Source organism: Helicoverpa armigera, chromosome 6 (genome assembly GCF_030705265.1).
Source record: "Helicoverpa armigera isolate CAAS_96S chromosome 6, ASM3070526v1, whole genome shotgun sequence".
Taxonomy (NCBI): domain Eukaryota; kingdom Metazoa; phylum Arthropoda; class Insecta; order Lepidoptera; family Noctuidae; genus Helicoverpa; species Helicoverpa armigera.
Genome location: NC_087125.1, coordinates 10,547,654 through 10,569,620, shown reverse-complemented (window position 1 = coordinate 10,569,620; position 21,967 = coordinate 10,547,654). Strand labels below are relative to the sequence as shown.

The 21,967-nt window shown below is 34.5% G+C and overlaps 1 protein-coding gene across 1 annotated transcript in view; it reads left to right on the top strand.

Moving 5' to 3' along the window:
* Nucleotides 1-1,466: 1,466 nt before the first annotated feature.
* Nucleotides 1,467-21,967, top strand: part of LOC110371062 (integrin beta-6) — a 43,803-nt gene continuing 23,302 nt past the window's right edge. The window contains exons 1-3 of the mRNA XM_064035196.1: nt 1,467-1,805; nt 17,979-18,167; nt 20,279-20,586. Of these exons, the coding sequence (XP_063891266.1) occupies nt 1,659-1,805; nt 17,979-18,167; nt 20,279-20,586 (644 nt within the window). The 5' untranslated portion in view covers nt 1,467-1,658. The remainder of the gene's footprint in view (nt 1,806-17,978; nt 18,168-20,278; nt 20,587-21,967) is intronic.

The following is a 21,967-nucleotide window of genomic DNA, read 5'->3' as shown; positions in this document are numbered from 1 at the left end:
ATGGACCAAGTGATAAATTGGGCAGTATACATAATGCCCGGTCATTATGAAAAATGCCCAATATGAGAGTGCAATTTGATAATAATAATTCAAATAATCAAATTGACCGGGCACTATACATATTGCCCGTGACCTTTTGGGCAATGTAATACAAACATATTTAATTTCATTTTTTTTATTGTTATTGACATTTAACTTAAAATAAACTAAATATTAAACCACTTAAATAATCAGCCTCATGATTTGGAATAATTATGAAGGACTTCTGCCTTAAATGACATCATAAAATATATTTATGCTTGGAAGTAAGCATGCAACATGCAGCAAGCATGGCTTCTGTCACGGCTCCGGCACTGCAGGGCTCCGGCGGTCCCATGCGAGCTTATCGTCGCAGATGGTTTTCACGCTCACCACCGCAGCTTCGGCTTGCTGGCCGGCTCTGCCGGCCAGCCTCAGCCGCGCGGCGAGCGCTGAAACTACCTGCGCCTCAGCTCGCAGGCCGCCTCCCCTCTGCGCCTACGCGGTTTTGAATTGCACTCTAGGGGTAGGGCAGACAAGACTACGTGGAGTCGGTTTTGCAGCGATTCGTTTTCGTCACTAAGTTCAATTTTTAATACAATGTTTTGAATCCAAATTAAATTCTACCATTTAAAAAAACGAGCCAAGAAAAATGAGAACAAGAAAAACGAGGCGGAGTTAGTAAATTAGATGACAATTGTCTAATTAATAATTTTGTGGCTAGACTTATAATTTCCCATTAAAATAGAACATATAATTTAAAACAATAATCATAAAATATGTAGCAAGTAACAGGATTTATTTATTAGAACAACTGCCACCCTCGCACCGCATAAAATATAGCTTTATTATCAAATTGCCCAACTATCATGTAGCAATATAATAATGCCCGTACAATGTGATAAATAATTAAGTTAAGGTAGTTATTAATCACTTGGCCCGATAAAGCTAGACATTATTCATAATGCTCGGGCATTATAAATAATGCCCGAATTAATCACATGGTCCATAACATATATAATAAAACAATGGTTCATTTTCAGGCACTTTTGTTATGTTACTGCCAGTGTTAGAAAATAAAAAAATGCCTTATTGCCCTGTTAGCGTTGCTCTTTTTGAAGGTAGTTTTCAAGTTTTTTAGCTGGCTTTCATGGGGAAACTTAACTGACTGATATTCCGCTTCCTTTTTTAACCAATCCTAAGAAAATTAGTTAATTTAATTAGTTTTGAAATAATAATTTAAGTAAAACCATCTCAAACTCCAAACTATACAAATCCAGAGACAACTTAAGCAGACGTGGCGTAGCTACCTACATAACAGAAAAAAATCGAAAGAATTTATTACGACAGAATACATCTCGACTGTCGTGACGCTCACGTAAAGAGTAATTTCCGCGAATTTTCTTCATACGCCCGCGACCCGACGATGATTCATCTCGTCCGTCCGCGGGTTGAATAGTCTGACAATTCAACTTCAGTCTGTCGCCATTCGTGCAGCCGAGCGCGCGCGAGTTTGGATTTCGAACGAATCATCGCGCCTTCGCGGTCGAATTCAAAAAAAAAATAAAAAATATTGACGCCATTTTTTACGAAGTTTATTTTGTAGCTGTGACTTTTTAAATAAAGTAAATTTTCTAAATATGAGAACTATGGCTAGTGTGTGGTTTTTGATGGTAGTGCTAATTTCAGTACAAAAAGTTTTCGGAGATGTTTGCCTGAAGGATGAAACAGAGTTAACCTGCAATGAATGCATGAGGTGTAATGGCGATTGGTGCACGGCACGTGGGGTAAGTGTTATTTTTTTATGAATATTAATTTCGATAAACCGGTCAAGAGCGACTTTAAACTTACACGATTGTACGGCTCGAGTTTACCGACTCAACAACTTTAATAACGTAGACTAATATTTAAATCATCTTTACAATCGCTATAACCAATTTTATTTCATTCTAAGTTAAAGTTCCATTTTTAATAAAGGTGTCATGAAAATTAATATCAATATTTCCTATTTACATACACCTATTATTTAATTGTGTAACGACATCTTTGCAAGAAACACGAACAAGTGATAAAACAAAAGAACACGCCTAATTGAATATTGCCCATGCATATATTAGTCATGCATGCACCTAATTAAATTGTTGTGACAAACAAGTAATATTAAAAGTGACAACAAAATAAGCTTAGGTCAATTTAGAACAATTCATGTATTATGTACCTTGGTACTTATTTATATATTCCACTATGATTCACATGTATGATTGGTAGTCAAGGTTTCTCATTGGAAATTCAGGACTAGCTGGTTCCTTCACCTTTATCTATCAATCAACACGAGTGCTTAGTTAGTAAAAACAAATTGATTTCATTGTTATTTGGCACACTAATTACTTCATTATGCACTTAATAACTTCTGTGAAAATCGTTTAGTTAATAATTAAAAGTAGCTAAAGGGATAGTTATTGGCTTCTAAATGGTGTCTTATCCGTTTTATAAAAGGCAGCTCAAGTAAAGTGTTAACTTAATGACTGTTTTGCATCTGAATTACGCTACATTAATTCCACATTTATAAACGAAATTACTTCCAATCACGATAAAGTTCCTAAGATTCGAATTAATTATTTTCTTAGATTCGTGTGCCTACTGATATCAATACGTAGAGTTTAGAGACAGCAGTTAACTTTAACGTAATGGAACATTAAACGGTATTCGATTACAGAACCCTATTAAATTTCGTAAAGATTTACATAAATCATTATAAGAAATGAAAACTGTGGCACATTTATCTGTCCTCCAGTAAAAATTGTGTTATTTTCTAACTTTGTTTTAAATCTAAAAAATCCTTTAGAGCTCAATTCACAACATTCAGAACAAAATAAAGCAAAAGAGGTAAATAGGTCTTTCGAAATCACAAAATGACTTTTAATTCCAACGACAAATTATTTCAAAAGGGGATCTTTTAAATGGCCAACGACACGACATTGAAGAGAGCAATAAATTGATCAAAGAAAAACGAAGATGTCAGAAGTCAGGCCGAACGGAAGGAAACAATTGATTCAATGAACTTAGTTACTGAGTGACCACAAAGAACATCTATTTTTGATCGTTAATACGTCGTACCTGAATACGTAATTTACTACTCTATTAACAGTTGTAAACAGGACTCTTTGTCTTCAAACAATTGTTCAATCGACTTTATCATATCGTATCATTTATTGCACTCCATAATGTACATTTGGTGGAAAATACATATAAAATAATAGAGGTAGTCACAATTATGGACCCTGATGGGCACAGCAACTTTAATTCAATGACCCTTTACTGTTTTCTTAAAATATTCTTTACATAAACAAATTCCCTCATCATCTGCCTAGCTTTTTCCCAACTATATTGGCGTCGGCTTCGAGTCTATGCGGATTCAAGTGAATGAGTAGCAATATTTCTGTGTGACTTTCACGACACACAAATTCCCTGTAATACCAAATAGTCCGATATACACAAATTCACCATAGCTTCAAAGTTTTTAAAGAAACCACGCTGATAATTTAATAATGTCTCACAATAAGGTCATTCCCGTTTGTTAACCAATATGGTTCATATTATACGGAACGACAACTGAGATTTGGAAATCCTAACCGTGAGATATTGTACATCGTTTTAATAAAACGTGGGTACCTTATAAAATATTGTAACGTGAGAAATGTAGAGATACAGAGGAAGCTGTGATTTTGTACTCGATCGATACTCAATTACCAGCTGTCAATGACCTTAACACTATGATACAGGACTATCAGTTTTTATCTCAGTCTCTATAATGTGTTTGTAGAATTCCTACAAATAATGAGGGTACAGTATATTTCCTTAAGTTACAACAATGACACATAGGTACATTGGCTTTTTTGCAACTAGAAAAACCCCAGGTTCTCCGCTCATTCAGCGTTCTAAATTCACCAATTAATACGAACAAGTTATTCATCACAATTTCTAAGCGTGCCATAGGTACGTATAAATCTCTTAGCTAGCACTTAATGTCAGTTCGCAGACTCTTCGAAGCAACCATCAGAATGCAAATAGGTATGTGCAGTAATTCTCCAACTTATGCATATGGATTGTACGTAGACAGAATAGGTGTTATGTAAATATCTGCGTACTGCGTCAATAGGTTTACCGAAGTTAGGTTTATTTTCAAAATATCCATTATACTTACTATTATCCAATATACGTAAGAGTTAGGGAATTTCAGAATTACGTGGTTATTTATGACTCGATAGCGGATTGTCGATGAAGTTCTGAAAGACTTGAAAAATATATTAAACATTACAAGCTTTTCCTTGCAGTTTCACCCGCTATCAGATAAAACTACTTCCCGCACCTGGATAAAAAATCGTCATTGATAAATGGCTAACATTTTTGCATTACATACATTGAAATATTTTGTAGATTCGACCAGTATAGTTCCAAAAATTAACATTCATGTAAACAAATATATTTAAAGATATAGATTGCGTAAAAGGATACAAAATGTGTGAATCTTATTGTACCGGAATAATTGTCAGCTACACCGCGAATAGATAACTTCCTCTGCCCCCCGTCGTGTAAGTGGGTGACAACGATTGAGTGGGAAACAGGGACTCACCAGTAGTACTCAGTAATACCTACATACCTAACAATTTACACTAACTGCTGTACTTCAACAGGCCGTAATTAATTTATCGTTCAGATTTTGTTAATCTTTCAACACAGCTCTAACTCTTCCAAATCTCGCAAACAAACCTTCCTAATTTTGCTAATGCTTTAAGAATATACTAAATAACAGTTATAATCATCGGCACGGATATTGAGCCCTGACCTTCACCTGCGCAGAAGCGATTTATTGGTTTATTGCCTTATGTGTACAGTGCGCAAAGCGATCCCCACTCTTCCTCCGAGAGCTCAATATCCGTGCCGATAACTATAATGCATTCGTGAAACATATATTTGATACAACATACCTGAAAATACGTCAGCAATTAGCTTTCATATTGTGTTAATTTATCATAATTGTTACAGTCAATGTCACTGGCGAAATATTTAACTCTGCAATAACAAAACAACTGCGATGACTCATTGAGTTTAAAAACTCACGAATTATGTTTATATTACTCATGTTATTCCAAACTCAATATCAAACTGTATAAAACTAAATATCCTCTACTTCCTTGAGTAAATACCTACCATCTAATTTTAACTTAATTTTTCGATTTTTTATTCTATCAACTTTGATGACTCATCTCATCTCTAAAATATGACGAATTTTACTGTCTCGTAGCGATTTCATCATCCATTCAAGCATATTTTGGATCGTATAGGAAAACAAATGAACTCGCAGCATGAATGAACCCTGACCGGAAAACTAATTTGTCCCTACGCTAATAAAGCTAATTGTTCATCCAACAGTTTTGTTAAAGAATTTACAAGAACACGTTCATATTGTACTCTCGTGTAAATTATATGTGGGCTCTTGTTTGTTTAGGTTACCAACAAAACGATTGTACCAACTTCATAGATATTTTTTTTATGTTTCTTTCTAATCACTTTAAGTTTCCAAAAGCTTATCGCCATTACAAGATAAAGGGTACAGCAAAAACTTTTTATCAGCTTTTTCTTTGAAAACCTAAATGCTCGACACTTCTACAAAACACTTGAATTTATCTAAATTGTTAAAACATCGTCAACGTCAAGACTTTAATAGTTAAAGTAATTAACATATCTACGGCAACTAAATTGCTGCAACCAAAATGTTGATTTTACAACATTTTTATTTTTTACGCGACTGCGGCAGAATGACAGTCATGTTCTTCTTCGATATGGTATAGCTAGAACTTTTAATAAAGAAGTGAAATTACCTACAAGCATTCCTTAACTGATGGCTTGCATAAGAGCATAAATTCTTATCAACAGCCAGCCACATGAGATCTTCTACAATCTAATTAAAAACAGACCAACTAACTAACATCATCAAAATATGTACTTACTAGAAAAATATACCTAAAATAGAGTCATTGTAAATCCCAGGAGTGAGTAAGTATTCCTTACATTCAATTTCTACAAGTATAAAATCTTCATTAACCAGACAATGGCCAATCAAGTGAAGTGCCGTAGAATGGCGATCGATACACAAATTTCCTGGGCAACCCCATTTTCCAATATCCGTTCTTCAGAACAAACTACTCAGCAAATAAAAACTAACGGCTAATAACATTATAGTGGAACCGACGTTGTTATATTATGATCTATTTGCCTTATTAAACATACACGAGTTCATGAAAACATGACATAATGAAAGTCAATGTAGTTTTTTTGCAATTACAATAGCTTACAGTATTTTGCAAATCTAAATATCAACATAAAACCTGTGTAATATTATGTTTTCAAAATAAACTAAAATATGCATAACATTATGAACCCATTCTTGGCTAGCAAATCAGACTGTAAATACTCTACACAGTCCTATTTATCCCCTATTTTCTCATGTCTTAAGCCACAGTAAATCTATTCACATACCTAATTAGCATACTTCCAAAAATAACTCTTATTTCATCCAAATACGAGTACAATAAAACAAGAACTTTCAAACTTGCAACATCAATTGCGAGTGCAGCAATAAAAGGGTTTAACTGCAAATCCGTCGCCGATGAGGCTGAGACATGGGTGACGTCACTGTTCCCGGGAACAAGTCTAGTCTAAACCCATCTTATACCGTCTAGATTCTGTCTTTCCAATCAATATTAGCCTGTGAGATTGTTCTAAGATTGTTCGCGTCAAAAAAGGACTGAGAATAGAACAAGGATGGATGAATGAAAGTCAGCAAATACCTGACCTGTCTTCTGGTTTGTAAGAAACAGGGTGTCTTATGACACGAAAAAACACAGTTGAACATTACCAAACAAACATATGAATGTAGGTAATACTCGGTGAATCATGTGCTCATATTCAATCATTGTTATTTTTGCCTTAAATGCCCCTGCCTCTAAACCGCTTGGCTCCGTGCCATTCATATCCTTTTGTCCAAGTGCGGTAGAATAACGGCTTTAAATTTAAAGCCAGATAATATATAACGGAAGATAATTGTACGGATTTGTCCGTTGCAGACGCTGTGGCGGTTCAGTTTGAGATAACTGAAATGAATTGCTTTTGAGGATACGATAGCGAAATGTGTAGGAAGTTGTGGCAAAATGTACTGTTTCTGCCAAAGATATACCTAAGTACAAGTATAATCTTAAAGTCTATGTGTTTCAACATTGCTTCGGATTTAAGCAAACTAGCAGCTAACATAAAATAAGGTCCATACGTGGCTTTTCATACTCACTTGAAAGTAAAAAGCCACAATACGGTATAAGTAAAGATATCATATGAATTGAGTATACCTGCATGCACCCTATCACGTAGGCACAAGACGCGAATAAATGGACTTCCCGGTCGCCGACGATTTACTTATGACAAATAACAAGCAAGACAGACTTACGTATCGAAAACATACAAACAAGCTTCCATGTACACACCGCATAACCGTATTATTTGTAAGGAAAACAAAACATCGCCACTACATCCGCTGCCTAAGAAAATATTGCAACGAAAATAAAAGTTCCTAGACTTCTAAACCGGTTAAATGTAAACAAATCTACTATTATCGATACAATACAATGTAATTCATCTGGAATAAACTTCCAGTTATAAGTACATTTGAGGCGCAATGAAGTGCCCTACCGACCACCAAACATCCGCGCAATCACACATTCTGAGAAATTATAAATACAACCCGTTGACCTATATCTGGGCATGTTTTATACATCAAAACGTTACACAATTTTCATGCACGTCAATGTAATCGAGGGAGCCGTTAAAATGCACTTGATGAAACCCACGCCACTGTCATCAATCATTGCTATAAGTAATAACTTGTGAACACAAACTGCGCAATCCTCAATTACTTTTTACCACTTTAAAAATATGTTTTTTACAAATTATTTGCATGAACTTTACACGCTTTCGACATGTCATTCGATCCCAGTTACCCTTTTGTTACTTATACTTTAAATTGAGGATAATCATAACCTCCGCGTGATTGATTGATGGTGTTACTGATGGTTGGGTAATGTTGGTATTCTGAATGGTTGAACCACGACACCTGACATTTGGACCCGCACATATGGCCCCTGAATACCTATGACCCACAAGAATGACACAGTTCACATAAAAAGGTCAGGTCTGAGTCAAATTTCCAGTCAGGGGTCCAATATCTTAAATGTCTATAGAAATTATCGGAACAATTTGTTTGTAAATTACGCTCATTTATCAGTTAATGCTTAAGTAAGCTGACATTTCGTTATCTATTTCTCAATTTATTGACACCATATTTTAATGGACCACAGCCCAGTTTTTTCTGATGATTTCTTGAAACAAATTAAAGCTGTACTTGCTTCTGTTTATCAACAACTGATTGCATCAGTACGAGTACCTTGATGACATTGCTCAATACACATTATGGCAAAAATGATCTTACACTTTTACAACTTTCTATTAGTTCTAATTGAAACTATCTATCATAGAATAGCATTAGACATTAGCAAACAACTTGGAGCAACTAACCCGTCACCACATGGAACTCCCGATCATTTTACTATTCATAGCCCAAACATCATAGTGCACAAACATTGACTCTTGTCTTCCTACGCTAAAAGATCAAACACCTAGAAAACAAAGCTGTGTTTGACGTAATCTGACACTTTTATTTTGTTGGCTTCGGGCTTTCACTCGGGATTATACACATAATGTATTTAACGTTATAAGCCCTTCGTTATTGATACCTATGACGGCTGGACTAGCTTGGCCCCTGGCTTCACGCGCCTTCGTTGGTCTTGTCAACATGACCACTTACTGAGCGTAAATAAGTTCAAAATTTTTAATTAGATGAAAAGTATTGTTACTAATCTGAGTTCATTGTTTATAACGCTTAGGTGTGCATAAAATATAAAAATTAAATTATAAAAACTTATTTACTTGTCAGACCAGGTGGTTTTGAGAAAATCTTGTTCTGTTTCAGCTGTCCATAAAATTACCAAGGCTCAATTAAGTCATTTGTACAGATGATCCGAGACGTTTAGGGTGACTATAAATAACTCTACGTAAAAAACCTATTAGTATCGTTATCAGACCAAAATAATCGATTAAAAACTGCATCGAACGCACTTTTTTAGCGATAGAGTTGCAGTCGCTTGACCATGACATGAAATGCACTAAGTAACTTATTACGACATCGCTTTACACAACTAAGATTCTTGCGAACAACTATTAAATTAATTGAACTGTGCGCTTGAGAAATTATTTTATATGAGTTTACCAATTAAAATCATATAAAACAGGTAAACAATCAAATATGTAGTTACTTAAGACTTCGGAGAAAGGATGTTACAGACTTATTGCGTGTTCGTCACGCATCGCTGTCGACGTTATTTTGCCATTGCCAAAAGTCTAGAAAATGTCTTGTTTACTTAAAACTTAGACGTGCCTTCCAAAGAATATAAATACCAAAATAAATAAAATCTGTTGTTGTCGCATTTCTATAAACACCTTGTATATTTAGCTAGTTATCCGCTTAAAGTACACTTATTGATAAAAGACGTGGCAAACAATAAAATTGGTGCTTAAAACTTTCTAAACAATAAGAGTCCGTAGCAATCTTACCTACGTATATGCCAGATATACAGTAAATAAGATAGTAAGGAATATAGGGGAAATTGTAGGCGTAGAGTACAAAGTGCTACAACGCTATCAGAGCTAGCAATTTCGTCGCCTACAAACAAACCTAGAGTAACTGGTTTCCATTGCTACTTACGACATATAACCACTATCCTGCATCTTAGTTTATTTATTAAGAGATCTTACGTATCAAGTTACGTTTTACAAAATAGTGCTAAGAGTAAGTACCTCGTAATAAACACCTCAAAATGTTCAGCGTTAGACAGTTTTGCATTTAACTTGAAGTCTTCTAGATAATCAAATGAGTCGTTTTGCTTTGGTCATAAAATTAAGTACGAGTATGTTCTGTTTTACAAAATCCTTAGAGTTAGGTATTCGAAGAAACCACATTTGAAAAACATTTAATATTGACGCTCTTAATGAAAGGTGCCGTAATAAAGTCACCGAAAAACATGTAGGTAAGTAATAATATTAATTAAACAATTAACAGAGCTCAAAACAGCTGTTCAATAAATAAAGACAGTACAGATCGATGACTCTTACAGCTAATTACACCGATAAGAATAAAAACGGGAACACCCAAAAACGGTTGGTGTGAAAAATTAAAACATCCCATTGCATATCAATCAATGCAATTAGTGTGCGCTCCACTTACCTATTAACATGTTTTTAACATTTTTTAACACTGAACGCGTAAAACATCTCAGTTTTTATGTTGCCATGTTGCGTAAGATTTACCTTTAAAATTGGTATTACAAAGGGCATGTTATTTCGTGTTCCTCGGCTGGTTAATAAGATAACGCAATCAACTTACAGCTGTCTAGGTATAATTGAGTGTCTGGCAACACTGGTGTTTATTGCCTACCGTGAATCTCTCAACACTGCGTTGTTCTTCCAATAAAATAAATTTTATGGATCCAGTTTTCATTTTTTTTACTTTGAAGAATGATGCCGCTCGAAGTTTTTTTTTTTTTCTGGGACCAAAGTTTTCCCTTAAATACATAATTATATCTCCTTAGAATATTTTACATAAAGTGGATTCTGTCGTTAATTAATTAAGTAGTTTACTTATAGTTTAAATAGATAGTTGGTTTAAATCGTGCCCTTAAAGTCTGTTATAATGACTGATTGGTGAAGTACTTATGTAATGAGAAGACCAACGTTGTCTATTTACATCTGTTACTTCATTTGATCTAAATAAACGGTCGGTAGGTTCTTAAATGAATGAATTTTCCGTTGTTTTATACATTATATAGGTACTCTGAAAATTAAGACCGATAAATGTACGAGATGGGTGCTTAATAGCAAAATCATATTTATACTCTATAGGGGAATACCTTAGGTATTGTGTCATAAATGTATCTTCCATTTTAAGTAGTCATACAGTATCTACCATTGCATCTACATTAATATAGTGATTCACTTGTTATCCCGGGATACTATTGGACATGGTTAGTTTTTTCCAAAACGGGATACTCAAGGAATAACCGGTTTCCTTGTCTAAGGCCTAACGGAAGTAGCAACTAATTAAATTAAATATAAAAATACCTACCTTATTAACCACTATCTCCATTTCGTAATTTGTGGCTCTTAAGACTCATACCATTACAGCTATCTTTTTCTTGATCTGCTCCGCTCAGCCGGATAAGAAATAGCTTATAAGCTTCCTCGATAAATAGACTATCTCACGCTGTTTTTTCAAAATCTGTAGTTCCTGAGATTTGCGCTTAAAAAAAAAACAAATTCTACCCTTACCGTCAATAAACCTGGTTTAAAAAAAATGATTTTTTGCTTTTGATGTTTTGATTCAAAAACTTAATACGTCAATATACAAAAACTCGACTCAGAATTATAAAGTTGGCATGAACCCATGACGGCAAACATTCTAGTTTAATAAAAGTCCCTTGAAATATCTTGATGATACTTAATCCCTGCATTCGTACGTTCGTCCTCTTTTTGGCATTCTCGCATCGCCACAGTGGTTTACTCTTAAAGTTTCTGTTTTATTTTAATACTTGAAAATAACTTCTTAGTAAGTTTCTCGGCTTTGTCTTGTGATAATTCCATGTTTGCTTTTATGTGTATTATTTAATGTTGCTTAGTTGACTGAAATATAGTGGTCACAAAATTTCATAATTTTAATCGCCTTCTATTACGCCCTAATTGCTAATATAATTGATTAATGCTCAATCCTTCTCCGTGTGAGAGGAATCCTGAACCCAGCAATGGGACACTCTAAGGGCCGTTCCCAAGATTACTATGCTTACTAGAGATAGGAATTTGACTTTTATGGAACTTATATTTAACTGCTTATATACTTTTATTATATTGAACATATGTATATGGGGCTATAAAGTCGTGGTGGCCTAGTGAGTGAACAACCAATATCTCGAATGTGTGAGGGTGTGGGTTCGATTCCAGGTCAGGCAAGTAAGTACCAATGCAACTTTTCTAAGATTTTGTATGTACTTTCTAAGTACCTATATCTTGAGGAAACCTAGACTATAAAGTCTGAAATCACCAACCCGCATAGAGCACAGCAAGCGTGGTGATTAATGCTCAATCCTTCTCCGTGTGAGAGGAGGCCTGTGCCCAGCAATAGGACGATGAAAAAAGGGCTGTAACAGTATAACAGTAACTGTAACAGTGTCAGACCTCTATCTCTAGTAAGCAAATCAAAAGATAGATAGAGTATTGGGAAGGGTCGTAAGTCTAAAGCTAGTTACTACCTACACCTCAACTTCAAATTTGTTCGTAGAATATTGGTACAATTCCACAATTTTTTTCCACGTTGACTCAGACTTCGGATATTGTACAAAGAGACAACATTTAGAGTGATGTACAAATATTTGGATTTCAGCCAGCGACTCATTGATTTTTCTACAAACTTGTTTACTAGTCTGGGAGTTCCTTTGCAATTCTCTTGAATTTCACACAAAGGTCGTTGACCTGTCACAGAATATAGGAGGAAAATGACCTGTAATATTTTATTTTGTTTTTAATAACAAAAGTATGTCGGCGTTTATCTTTTTTTTCTTTTTGCTTGTTCGTGACCACATGTGATGTGCCAAAATGTTTGTAGAATTTCAATTTTGGAACGTCAGTGTTTTTAACATCGGTTCATCAGTCGTTATTGGAATGCGGAAAATCAGTTTTCAGTCAACAAACTTTTCGTAAAATTAAGTCAAACATGACGTTTAATAAAAAAAAATCTTCGAAATAAACTCCACTTGCATTTTAACAGGAAATCGTGGTGTAAATAATTAAAATACTAATTATTTTATTTAGAACAGAAAAACAACTTCTGGTTACAGATAAAACACTGTACTCAGTGAGTGCAAAAATACATTCTTAGAATATAATTTTATAGAAATAAAACCACAGAAAATGACTATAGTATGGAATTACCGAGAAAAGTATGATGCGGGTGATCTCATTACCTATTGGTGTACTAACAATAACTTTTGTCTTCTAAAATAATAAGGGTTAAAGCAACCATTGTTCTAGTTCGTCCTATGAGCTGACTTTTGTGTTCCATTCAGTATTTACAATATATCTATAAAAATAATAATGTCATCGACAGATGAATCGCATTGTTTTCATCTAAATACCTATTACAATATGACACATGATTTCATCAACAAGTCTGAAACTAAGAAACTATGATGGAAACAATAGTACCTATACAAATATGAAAAAATTGTTCGCTTCATATACATAAGCAAGCTGTGAACTTATGCCTACAATTAAACTTCACAGAAATGTTAAAAACAATAATCCAAAACCTAAACTTAGTTTCTACCGAACTTCTAACCACAGTTAATATACATTGAGGTTGCTTTGGAAAAGGCAAATAACAAAAGTCAAGAATATCTCCAAATTCAAACGCTTGCATTTGATTGGAGTATTATCTCAATCAAGCGACTATTGATCTCGCAGCAAAAACTCCACACGAGAACAACATAATCAGATTCTACACTTATATGTTTATTATTTTTATTTACGTTAAACTGGTTGGAGTGGCTGGTGATGTCGCAACAGGGAGACAACCTTTCTATAAGCAGTCATATCGCCTACCGCCCACACGCGATCACTAGAGATGTGCCTGCTATCAAAGAGTTCGTTAAAAACTATCGATAATTTGAAAATCTTGATCTCTAATGCCTTTGTTTGTAATGGCAGAGCATATAGATAAGAGAATTTCTTAGCGGATCTGGGAAAAAATTGGGTACATTATCTATGTTATAGTTAAAAACCTTTGAAGGCAATTATATCAATTAATTTAATTTTGATTGCTTCCTAATGGAATTTTACAAATACTAGTCATCGATGTTTTGTCATAAGTTTTAAGACGAACTCAACCTAAGTGTAAAATTCTTACGCAAAACCACAAATCAAGTACTCAATAAACAACCATGCAACTGATAGTCTATTTCCGTAGTGTTCGTCAACACTGGCCCAACGCAAACCTCTGCGATAAGGGCGAGCCAAGAATTTTATCACGGCCTTAGAGCTATTAACTTTAATTTATTTTGTAATTAATGTACAAATAAATACCGAGAAACCCATCTTTCATTTAGTCGCCACTAAATTACAAACGTCATTTGAATTAGTCGATTTTTTTTGACAGTTGATCACAGCCCTAGTCGAAGACTCGAAACCTACTTCCGTATTTTATGGTATCGCTCTCTCAGTCGTGCATACAAGAGAGGTGTGATGCCGTGTCTGATCAGCTGAGGTTGAGAGCAATCTTGAAGATCTGACACCCACGGAGCGCTTTGTACGCCCTAACAGCTATTAAGGGTTTATTGCTCTCTCACAATAAAATAATGAGCTGCAATACTCCGTGACTGCAGTTCACAGAGATTATCATTTTTTCTGCCCTACATTCTTTGAGAACATAATGCATTTACGCTGTTAAGATACAGCTTTGAGGCTAGCCAATTATGCCCATGTTTGTGTTTTCAAGTGGTTAATAATTTAACCCAGTACTCGGTTATCAAACAGGTTTCCTCAATCCGTTTACGCGTATCTATGGTAACCTAAAGATAGACTATGGAAGGTTGAGTTACGTTCTAGCTGTGGCAACCACATAGATTAATTTCGAAGTTATAATAATTGAGTTGAATTCATAGAAGATTGACCCAGAGTCGATACATATTTCGAATATTTATGTTATGAATCCTATCAGTAATATGGGACCATATTCATTAAAATAACAGATAAATTTTAAATAAATTAAACCAGTTTCTATAAAATCTCCCCGTATGAGAATATTATTATAATAACGATCTTTAGCTCTCCTGTTGTGAACCGCATTCCTTGTGTAGTACGTTTTCGCGTGGGTGTCGAACCCCACACCCATCGTTTCTTGCATTATAATTATCTGGAACGGCTAAACCCAGACTATAGTTTATGTCAATTTGTAAGTTACTCCCATAAATTAACTCTACATTTATTTATACGTTAGTTACCTCGGGCGGCGACGGGTACTTAAAATTACCTTATTTATATGGCAGACTCTTCGTTCTTAGTGGTGGCCTCAACCAATGTAAGTTTACATGCACGAGTCATTAAGCCCTTTAATCTTATGTAGTTATAGTCTACCAGAAAAAAAACAGACAACTATTTATTTCTAGTTTTAACTGAAGTCATGTATGGACCATTGTTCTAAAACCTTTTAGTTGTCTACAAAATATCCTGCAGCTATACCTAAGCACTTGCGCAAGAAGCTCAAAGTTTACAACTTTACATCAAGAATCGAGAATATAATACCCCGGGGGCAAAATCGCAAACACCTTACATAATCGGAAAATGCAGAACGTAAATCGATCTTGCAAAACAGCCTATAACGACCGTCGATAATTTATCATCTCGCGAAACCAGGTAGCAATATCGATGTATCTGTTTACAACTCTACAATAACTGACTACATTTACCTACTGCGGATTACAATAACCGAACCATCCGTTGTTTTTCGAATGGAGATTGTGAGACTAATATTATAAAAAGGAAAGAATAAAGAAAGAAAAAGGTAAGACTAATAATATAAATATAAGGACTCTTTTTTTTATTTTTTTGTTTGTACCCTAAAGGCTCCGAAAATACTGAACCGATTTGAAAAATTCTTACACTGTTGGAAAGCTACACTCTGACCAAATAACATAGGCTATATTTTAACCCTTTGTGGGTAATCGTTCCTACGGGACACAGGCTGAACCGAGGGAAAACGGCTAGTAATTTTTATGAAGCTAATATCAAAACTCAATCTCCAATCTCAAAACAGCGATCTCAACATGGATCGATTATCGCAAGCCGCAGTTTCTCAAGACTTTTCCATAGAATTATTCATGCGTCCTTCATACACCATCTCTAGTAACAATGTGTTTAATGAAGGCAGTATGTACCTACCTAGTTGCAAGCAAGACAGTACAAGCTGCCAACTTGGTCATTATTTGTACACTTGTACAGTAGACTGCACATCAGTGGTAACTGTCATGCACCGTAACTCAACAGTAATAAGTACGATTTTCCTATAAACTGTTACCACTGACCTGAAGTTGACTGTACCAGTCGATCGGTGGCGCCAGGCCGCGCATTAAACATGGAAATATGCTGTCCGGATATGCCTTTTATGTATCGATAAATAATTAAAAATGGTAGTGGATTTTCCATCATTACAAAAATCATTAATGATTCTTGTAGTATTATGTCATATTTTGTTGAATCCAGTGATAATAATTACATTTGTGGTTTTAATATTTTTGTGGTTGAATATGAGTTTCAATGTTAATTGTGCCATTAACAACCTAATAAATTATTATTATTTTCCTCTTTTAAACTTACACCTAACCTAAAAGCTTTTAGGCTATTAACCGAAAATCGTGTCTCATTTATTTATGTTACTAATTAATGTCATTAGCAACAGTGGCAGTATGCCAAGAACTTGTTTAACAAGACTGAGTTTTAAGTAACTAAAAGACAACAATGAAAATAACGTAATTTAGTATCTTTGACTAATGATTATGAAGTTATTACAACGTAAATATGTACAAACACAACCATAAAATATGCGCCAATGACGAAAACTACAGTCAAATGGAATACTTACTTCTGTCAAACGTCTGCAAAAAAACAAAAAAGCTTAACCTTCGCGCTTAAACAAGGATAAAATCAGTCTTACAGGGCACGCTCTACTTGCAACAAATTTCACGCCCTTGTCACATCTAGTTAACACGTTACCGTTGTCATTTCAACCAGTTCCAATCTGAACGGCATCATTTAACTTTGCAATTTGTATAATTACATGTCTAGGAACAACACACCATATATAGCAGATTATATATTACATAGTAAACAACACATTCCTTTGTTCATAATATATGGTTATAATTGGATACGATATTAGATTTATGTTGAGTAAATAAATAAATTAGTAGGCAAGCTAGACTTATAAGGTGGTAAAGTGACATCAAGTTTAATAAACAAAGGATAATTAATTAATGTTATTTGAAAGGACTATAATTTACATTAAATTTAAATTACAGCACTAAAAATACCTCCATATTTTATCAAGAAATACGAACCAAATTCGAAATCAACTGCCTAGTACTTTTTGGCGACAATTTGACATAAGCAGCACCTGGCATATAAGTAAAATAAAAAATAAAAAAAAACTTAATCGGTATGCAAAAAGGCAAAGTGCCAAATCTTATTCAAAGTGTCCCAGGACTTGAGCGCTTTCAAACGCACCTGCCTCTTACATTAAACATAGTAGAAAACGGGACACCGAGCACCAGTACTTTGTATTTGATTTGTACTTTCGATTAGTGAAGAACTGGACACTAGACACATTGTTTCTGTGGGAAACTGTAGGAATATAGAGATAGGTTATACCGTCTCTGCTCTCTTAGTTCTATTGGTCATCATAATTCCAGTTTTCGCAGGGTATTATTTGGCTATTAGTGTATCCAGCTAGTCAAAATGCCCCTTGATTTAGCCTCAAAATTACACTTTAGTAACTATTCTCTCTGGTTCCATCACCGCGTTCCAAGGGTTCCCTTGAGTAGTTAGTTGAATTAGTTACACCCTGAAGAAAAACCTGTGTCTTTTCTCAGGCTCGGTTCGGCGACAGACAAACTTTCTTTCGCATATAGCAAGAATTCAGCTGTATGTAACCCTATCATCATTTTTTTTTACTAATTACCTAATTCCTTTTGTTACAGTCAAAACACTGCTACTTAACGACAGCCACTGAAGACGGTACGTGTCCCAGCGCTCTCGAGAAGCCTCACATTGAGAAGGAAGTGACGAAGCCTGGAGTAGCCATCCAGCCGGTCTATGCTGAGAGAACGCTGCTGATCAACAAACCAACGAAGATTGATATCACGTACAATGCCAGTGCTAAAATGGCGGTAAGGATTCTTTAATTAACAATTCTTAGGCTGAAGTTTACCGACAACTTCTTAAAACTGTATTTAGTAACAATTTTCCAAAAGTGGACGATTGGGTTGACCGTGAACTTGGGCCTTGATATATTATAATATGAGCAAATGAACTAACAAATGAGAATTCTGAAATTAGGGCTAATAAAAAAGAAAAAATTGATTTGATTAAGAGTAGGGACAGGAAAGTTAAAATTAATACGCTTCGCATTTAGGTAAAAAAATGTTGGTGCTTTATTTAAAATAAGAACTATTAAATGTGAAGTAAGTAAATAGAGTAATAAGTATAGTAACGTAAGCACAGGCTAAATATCGGAACCCCCAAGAAGTTCCTCTTGGCATCAGAAAAGGTCAAGTAGGAATAGAAGATAACTAAGAATAGAAGATATTAATAGAAAATGCTGACAAACTAGATGAAGACAAGCCAGCTTTAGAACATAACGTAATAAGTTCAGAACAGGTATCTGTGGAGATCTAAGGGGGAGGCCTATGTTCAGCAGTGGACGTCCTATGGCTGAGATGATGATGATGATGATGAAGTTCAGAATAGCTTTTGTCCATAAGATTTAAAGACGAACAAGTTCTGACAATTAACCTAAATTGTTTCTTGCTTACAAATATGATATGGCTGTTAAAGCTAATGTTAATTTCACAGTACATTATCATAAGGGCACAGATGTACGAGTGACTAAAATTGTTAAGTATAGTCGTACGTGACTACATGATAGTTTCAGCTAATGATTTAATTAAATATGCACGTGTTTCTGCAATATATTCATTGAGATTGATAGTCATTTTTATATAAAAATAAATATATAAATTATTGCATGCTTATCTTATTATTAGACCGTGTCGAAGGGCTTAAGTTACTAACATAAACACGATTTAATGAATTGCTTTCAATCAAATATAAGTCTCAAGTATGAGGATAATTGAGAATTTTATTTTTCTCCTTAATTACATGTTTTTACTTTGTTAATATAAATTATGTACTACCTACTTTTATAAAGAAATTTTAATTCCCTTTGCGGAATTAACCACTTAGTTAGGTAAATACGAAATAGAACAGTTACATTGCGCAATTAAATGCATGAATCATTCGAAAACCTAACTTAAAAAATCCCGCGCTGACTCAAAATGACTGTGCTAACTTTCCAAAGCACATTTATTTTAAAAAACTCCAAAGCAAATATTCTCCAGTTTCTTTAACCTTTTTCCCATAACGGTAGCAAGCACGAGGAAGCAAATAAAATATCATTCTAACAGTATCATGTCACAGTAATATTAGAATTAGCGTCGACTCTTCCCTTTCAAATAATTACGACAATTATAATAATTACTGACTATTTTATAATGATAGTATAATTATCATTACGCTTTAATAGTCGCGTTCTCCTTATGATTATGATAGTAGTCATGGGATGGTATAAGCTTAAAAGTCGGTTAAGGGTACGTTTACACCAGCATAAGCGTGTGAGTTAAATTTCAAAACTAAAAACAAAGCAAGCCTTAAGGGCAATTCTCTATTCAGCCTAAAAATATCCCAATGACATATAAAGAGTTTAAAATCACCATTACCAGTAATGCAATAACATTGTAATGTAATTTCGCTATACTTTATTAAATATGCAATTAATAAAATATGTTGTAAAAGTGTTGCAATAATGTGTCACTGTTAGGTATATTAAAGTATCAACACTATAAGGACTTTATTCCAATACATTAAATAACAAAGTAATATCAAACAACATCGCATCGAACATATTTATTCGAAACCAAACTATGACTCACAATCAATACACTACTTGTACTAAAATCAACATCCTCTGTTGAAATTCCCTTATTATTATCATTCAAAACTAGCTTCTGCCAGCGGTTTCATCCGCATCCCGTGGGGACCTCTGCACGAACCCGGATAAAAGCCTGTAGCCTTCCTCAATAAATGGGCTATCTAACGCTGCAAGAATTTTTCAAATCGGACCAAAAGTCCCTGAGATTACTTAGCGCGTTCATACAAACTCTTCACCTTTATAATATTAGTGTAAATATAACTGGTTTAATGTTTATTTATATTCTTGCAGCCGGAGTTGAAGATGGTATACTCAACGCAGACCTACAATGTCGAGTTAATGGAGTACGCGACTGAGTGTTCTGGTGACACCTGCACCTCCACGATCCAGGCTAAAGCTGCTGCAAACTTCTGTAACGTCACTGGAGGCATTTCTGAGTATATCGAAGTGACTTTCGACGTGGGATTGAGTGAGAAGGCCAGGATTAAGTACAACGTGCCTTGCGCCTGTCCCTGCAGTCAGGAAGTCGAAACAGCTTCGGTTTATTGTAGCAAAAATGGTGATTTCTCTTGTGGAGCCTGCACGTGTAATTCTGGATGGTATGTACTATCGTATTTTTATACCTAATAAGTGTTTTGTTCTGTGTTTCATGATTTCGTAAATAGGTACAGGAACTTTTTTTGGGATACAAAACCAAGTACCAATCAGAAGCCTTTATCACTAGAAAGCAGGGCAATTATGCAGATAAAGGTAGATATAAAGTTCAATTTCAATAAGAATATTTTTATTAAATAGGAACAATGTCGTCAAGTTTATAAATCACACTCAAACGCCAAAACAGCCTTATTCAGCAAAAGTAAAATTTAACCTTTTGGTAATTTACTTATACTTACTGGAAAAAACGACATTGAAATAACACTTTACTTTGCAAATCCAAGGAAAACACGTCGTGTTTGTACTTACGGTATTTAAGCAAACGCGGAATTAATTGACTTACGGAGTTCAAACATTTATATAGACTTATATTTATTAACACAGATGCTGTAAGTTGGGTATGCGAGGGAGAGAAAGATGAGGTTCTGTACCACACGTTAAATAATACCATTTTTGGCACCAATTTGCGATGACATAAAACTCAAAAGTCTAATGTGATCTAATGTACCAGACTTCTAATGTATTCCAAAGTGCAAGTACTAGAAAGCATATGAGAGAAACACTAGAGTCAATACTAAGTACTCTAACAGTCGTAAAATCACAGCTTGTACGTAAACATAATAAACTTGACGTACTCTCGTTAACAAGTTAACAAGACTACAAAATAATACTAAATCATTTTCACGAGATAAAGTACTAACAGACCAAAAAATACAAAAAAAAAATGTAGACTCACACTTAACGGTATTCCATGTAAAGTTCACAAAGGTGAACCAAATAACCGAAATGACATAATTTAATCAAGCAATTAATAACTTTTGATCCCAGACAATAAGGTCGACTTTAGCAAAGCTAGTATCAGCATCAAAATATTTAACTTGATCCCAACAAAAACATCTTTGTTCGAACATCGATGTGGAGTTAATTGTGGCTCAAGAGCGCCGCTTTAGCTCCTTACAGCTGGGTTATTAAAAATGCTCCATTAATACACTACATTCGTATGAGCAGCTGCATCTCAAAAACTAATTATTCTAATGCAATTTTTTTTATTAAGTATATTGCGGCGTATATTCTAATTAAGAGAAATCGTTGTAGGAGTAATTAATTGTTGAATGCTTTTATTTATTTTTAAAGTTCTAATGTGATTGATTTATAACATAACAGTGCCTAAAAATTGATTTAAAGGAACTGTGTAATTAATCTTAAAAATATAGTCTGTTCATCAGAATTTTCAAAACAACAATTTTTAAATATCACCTTCTTTCTTACTTGTCTAATATTATCATGCAAACCTTGCAATTTCACATATCTATTTAGAGCCAAAGT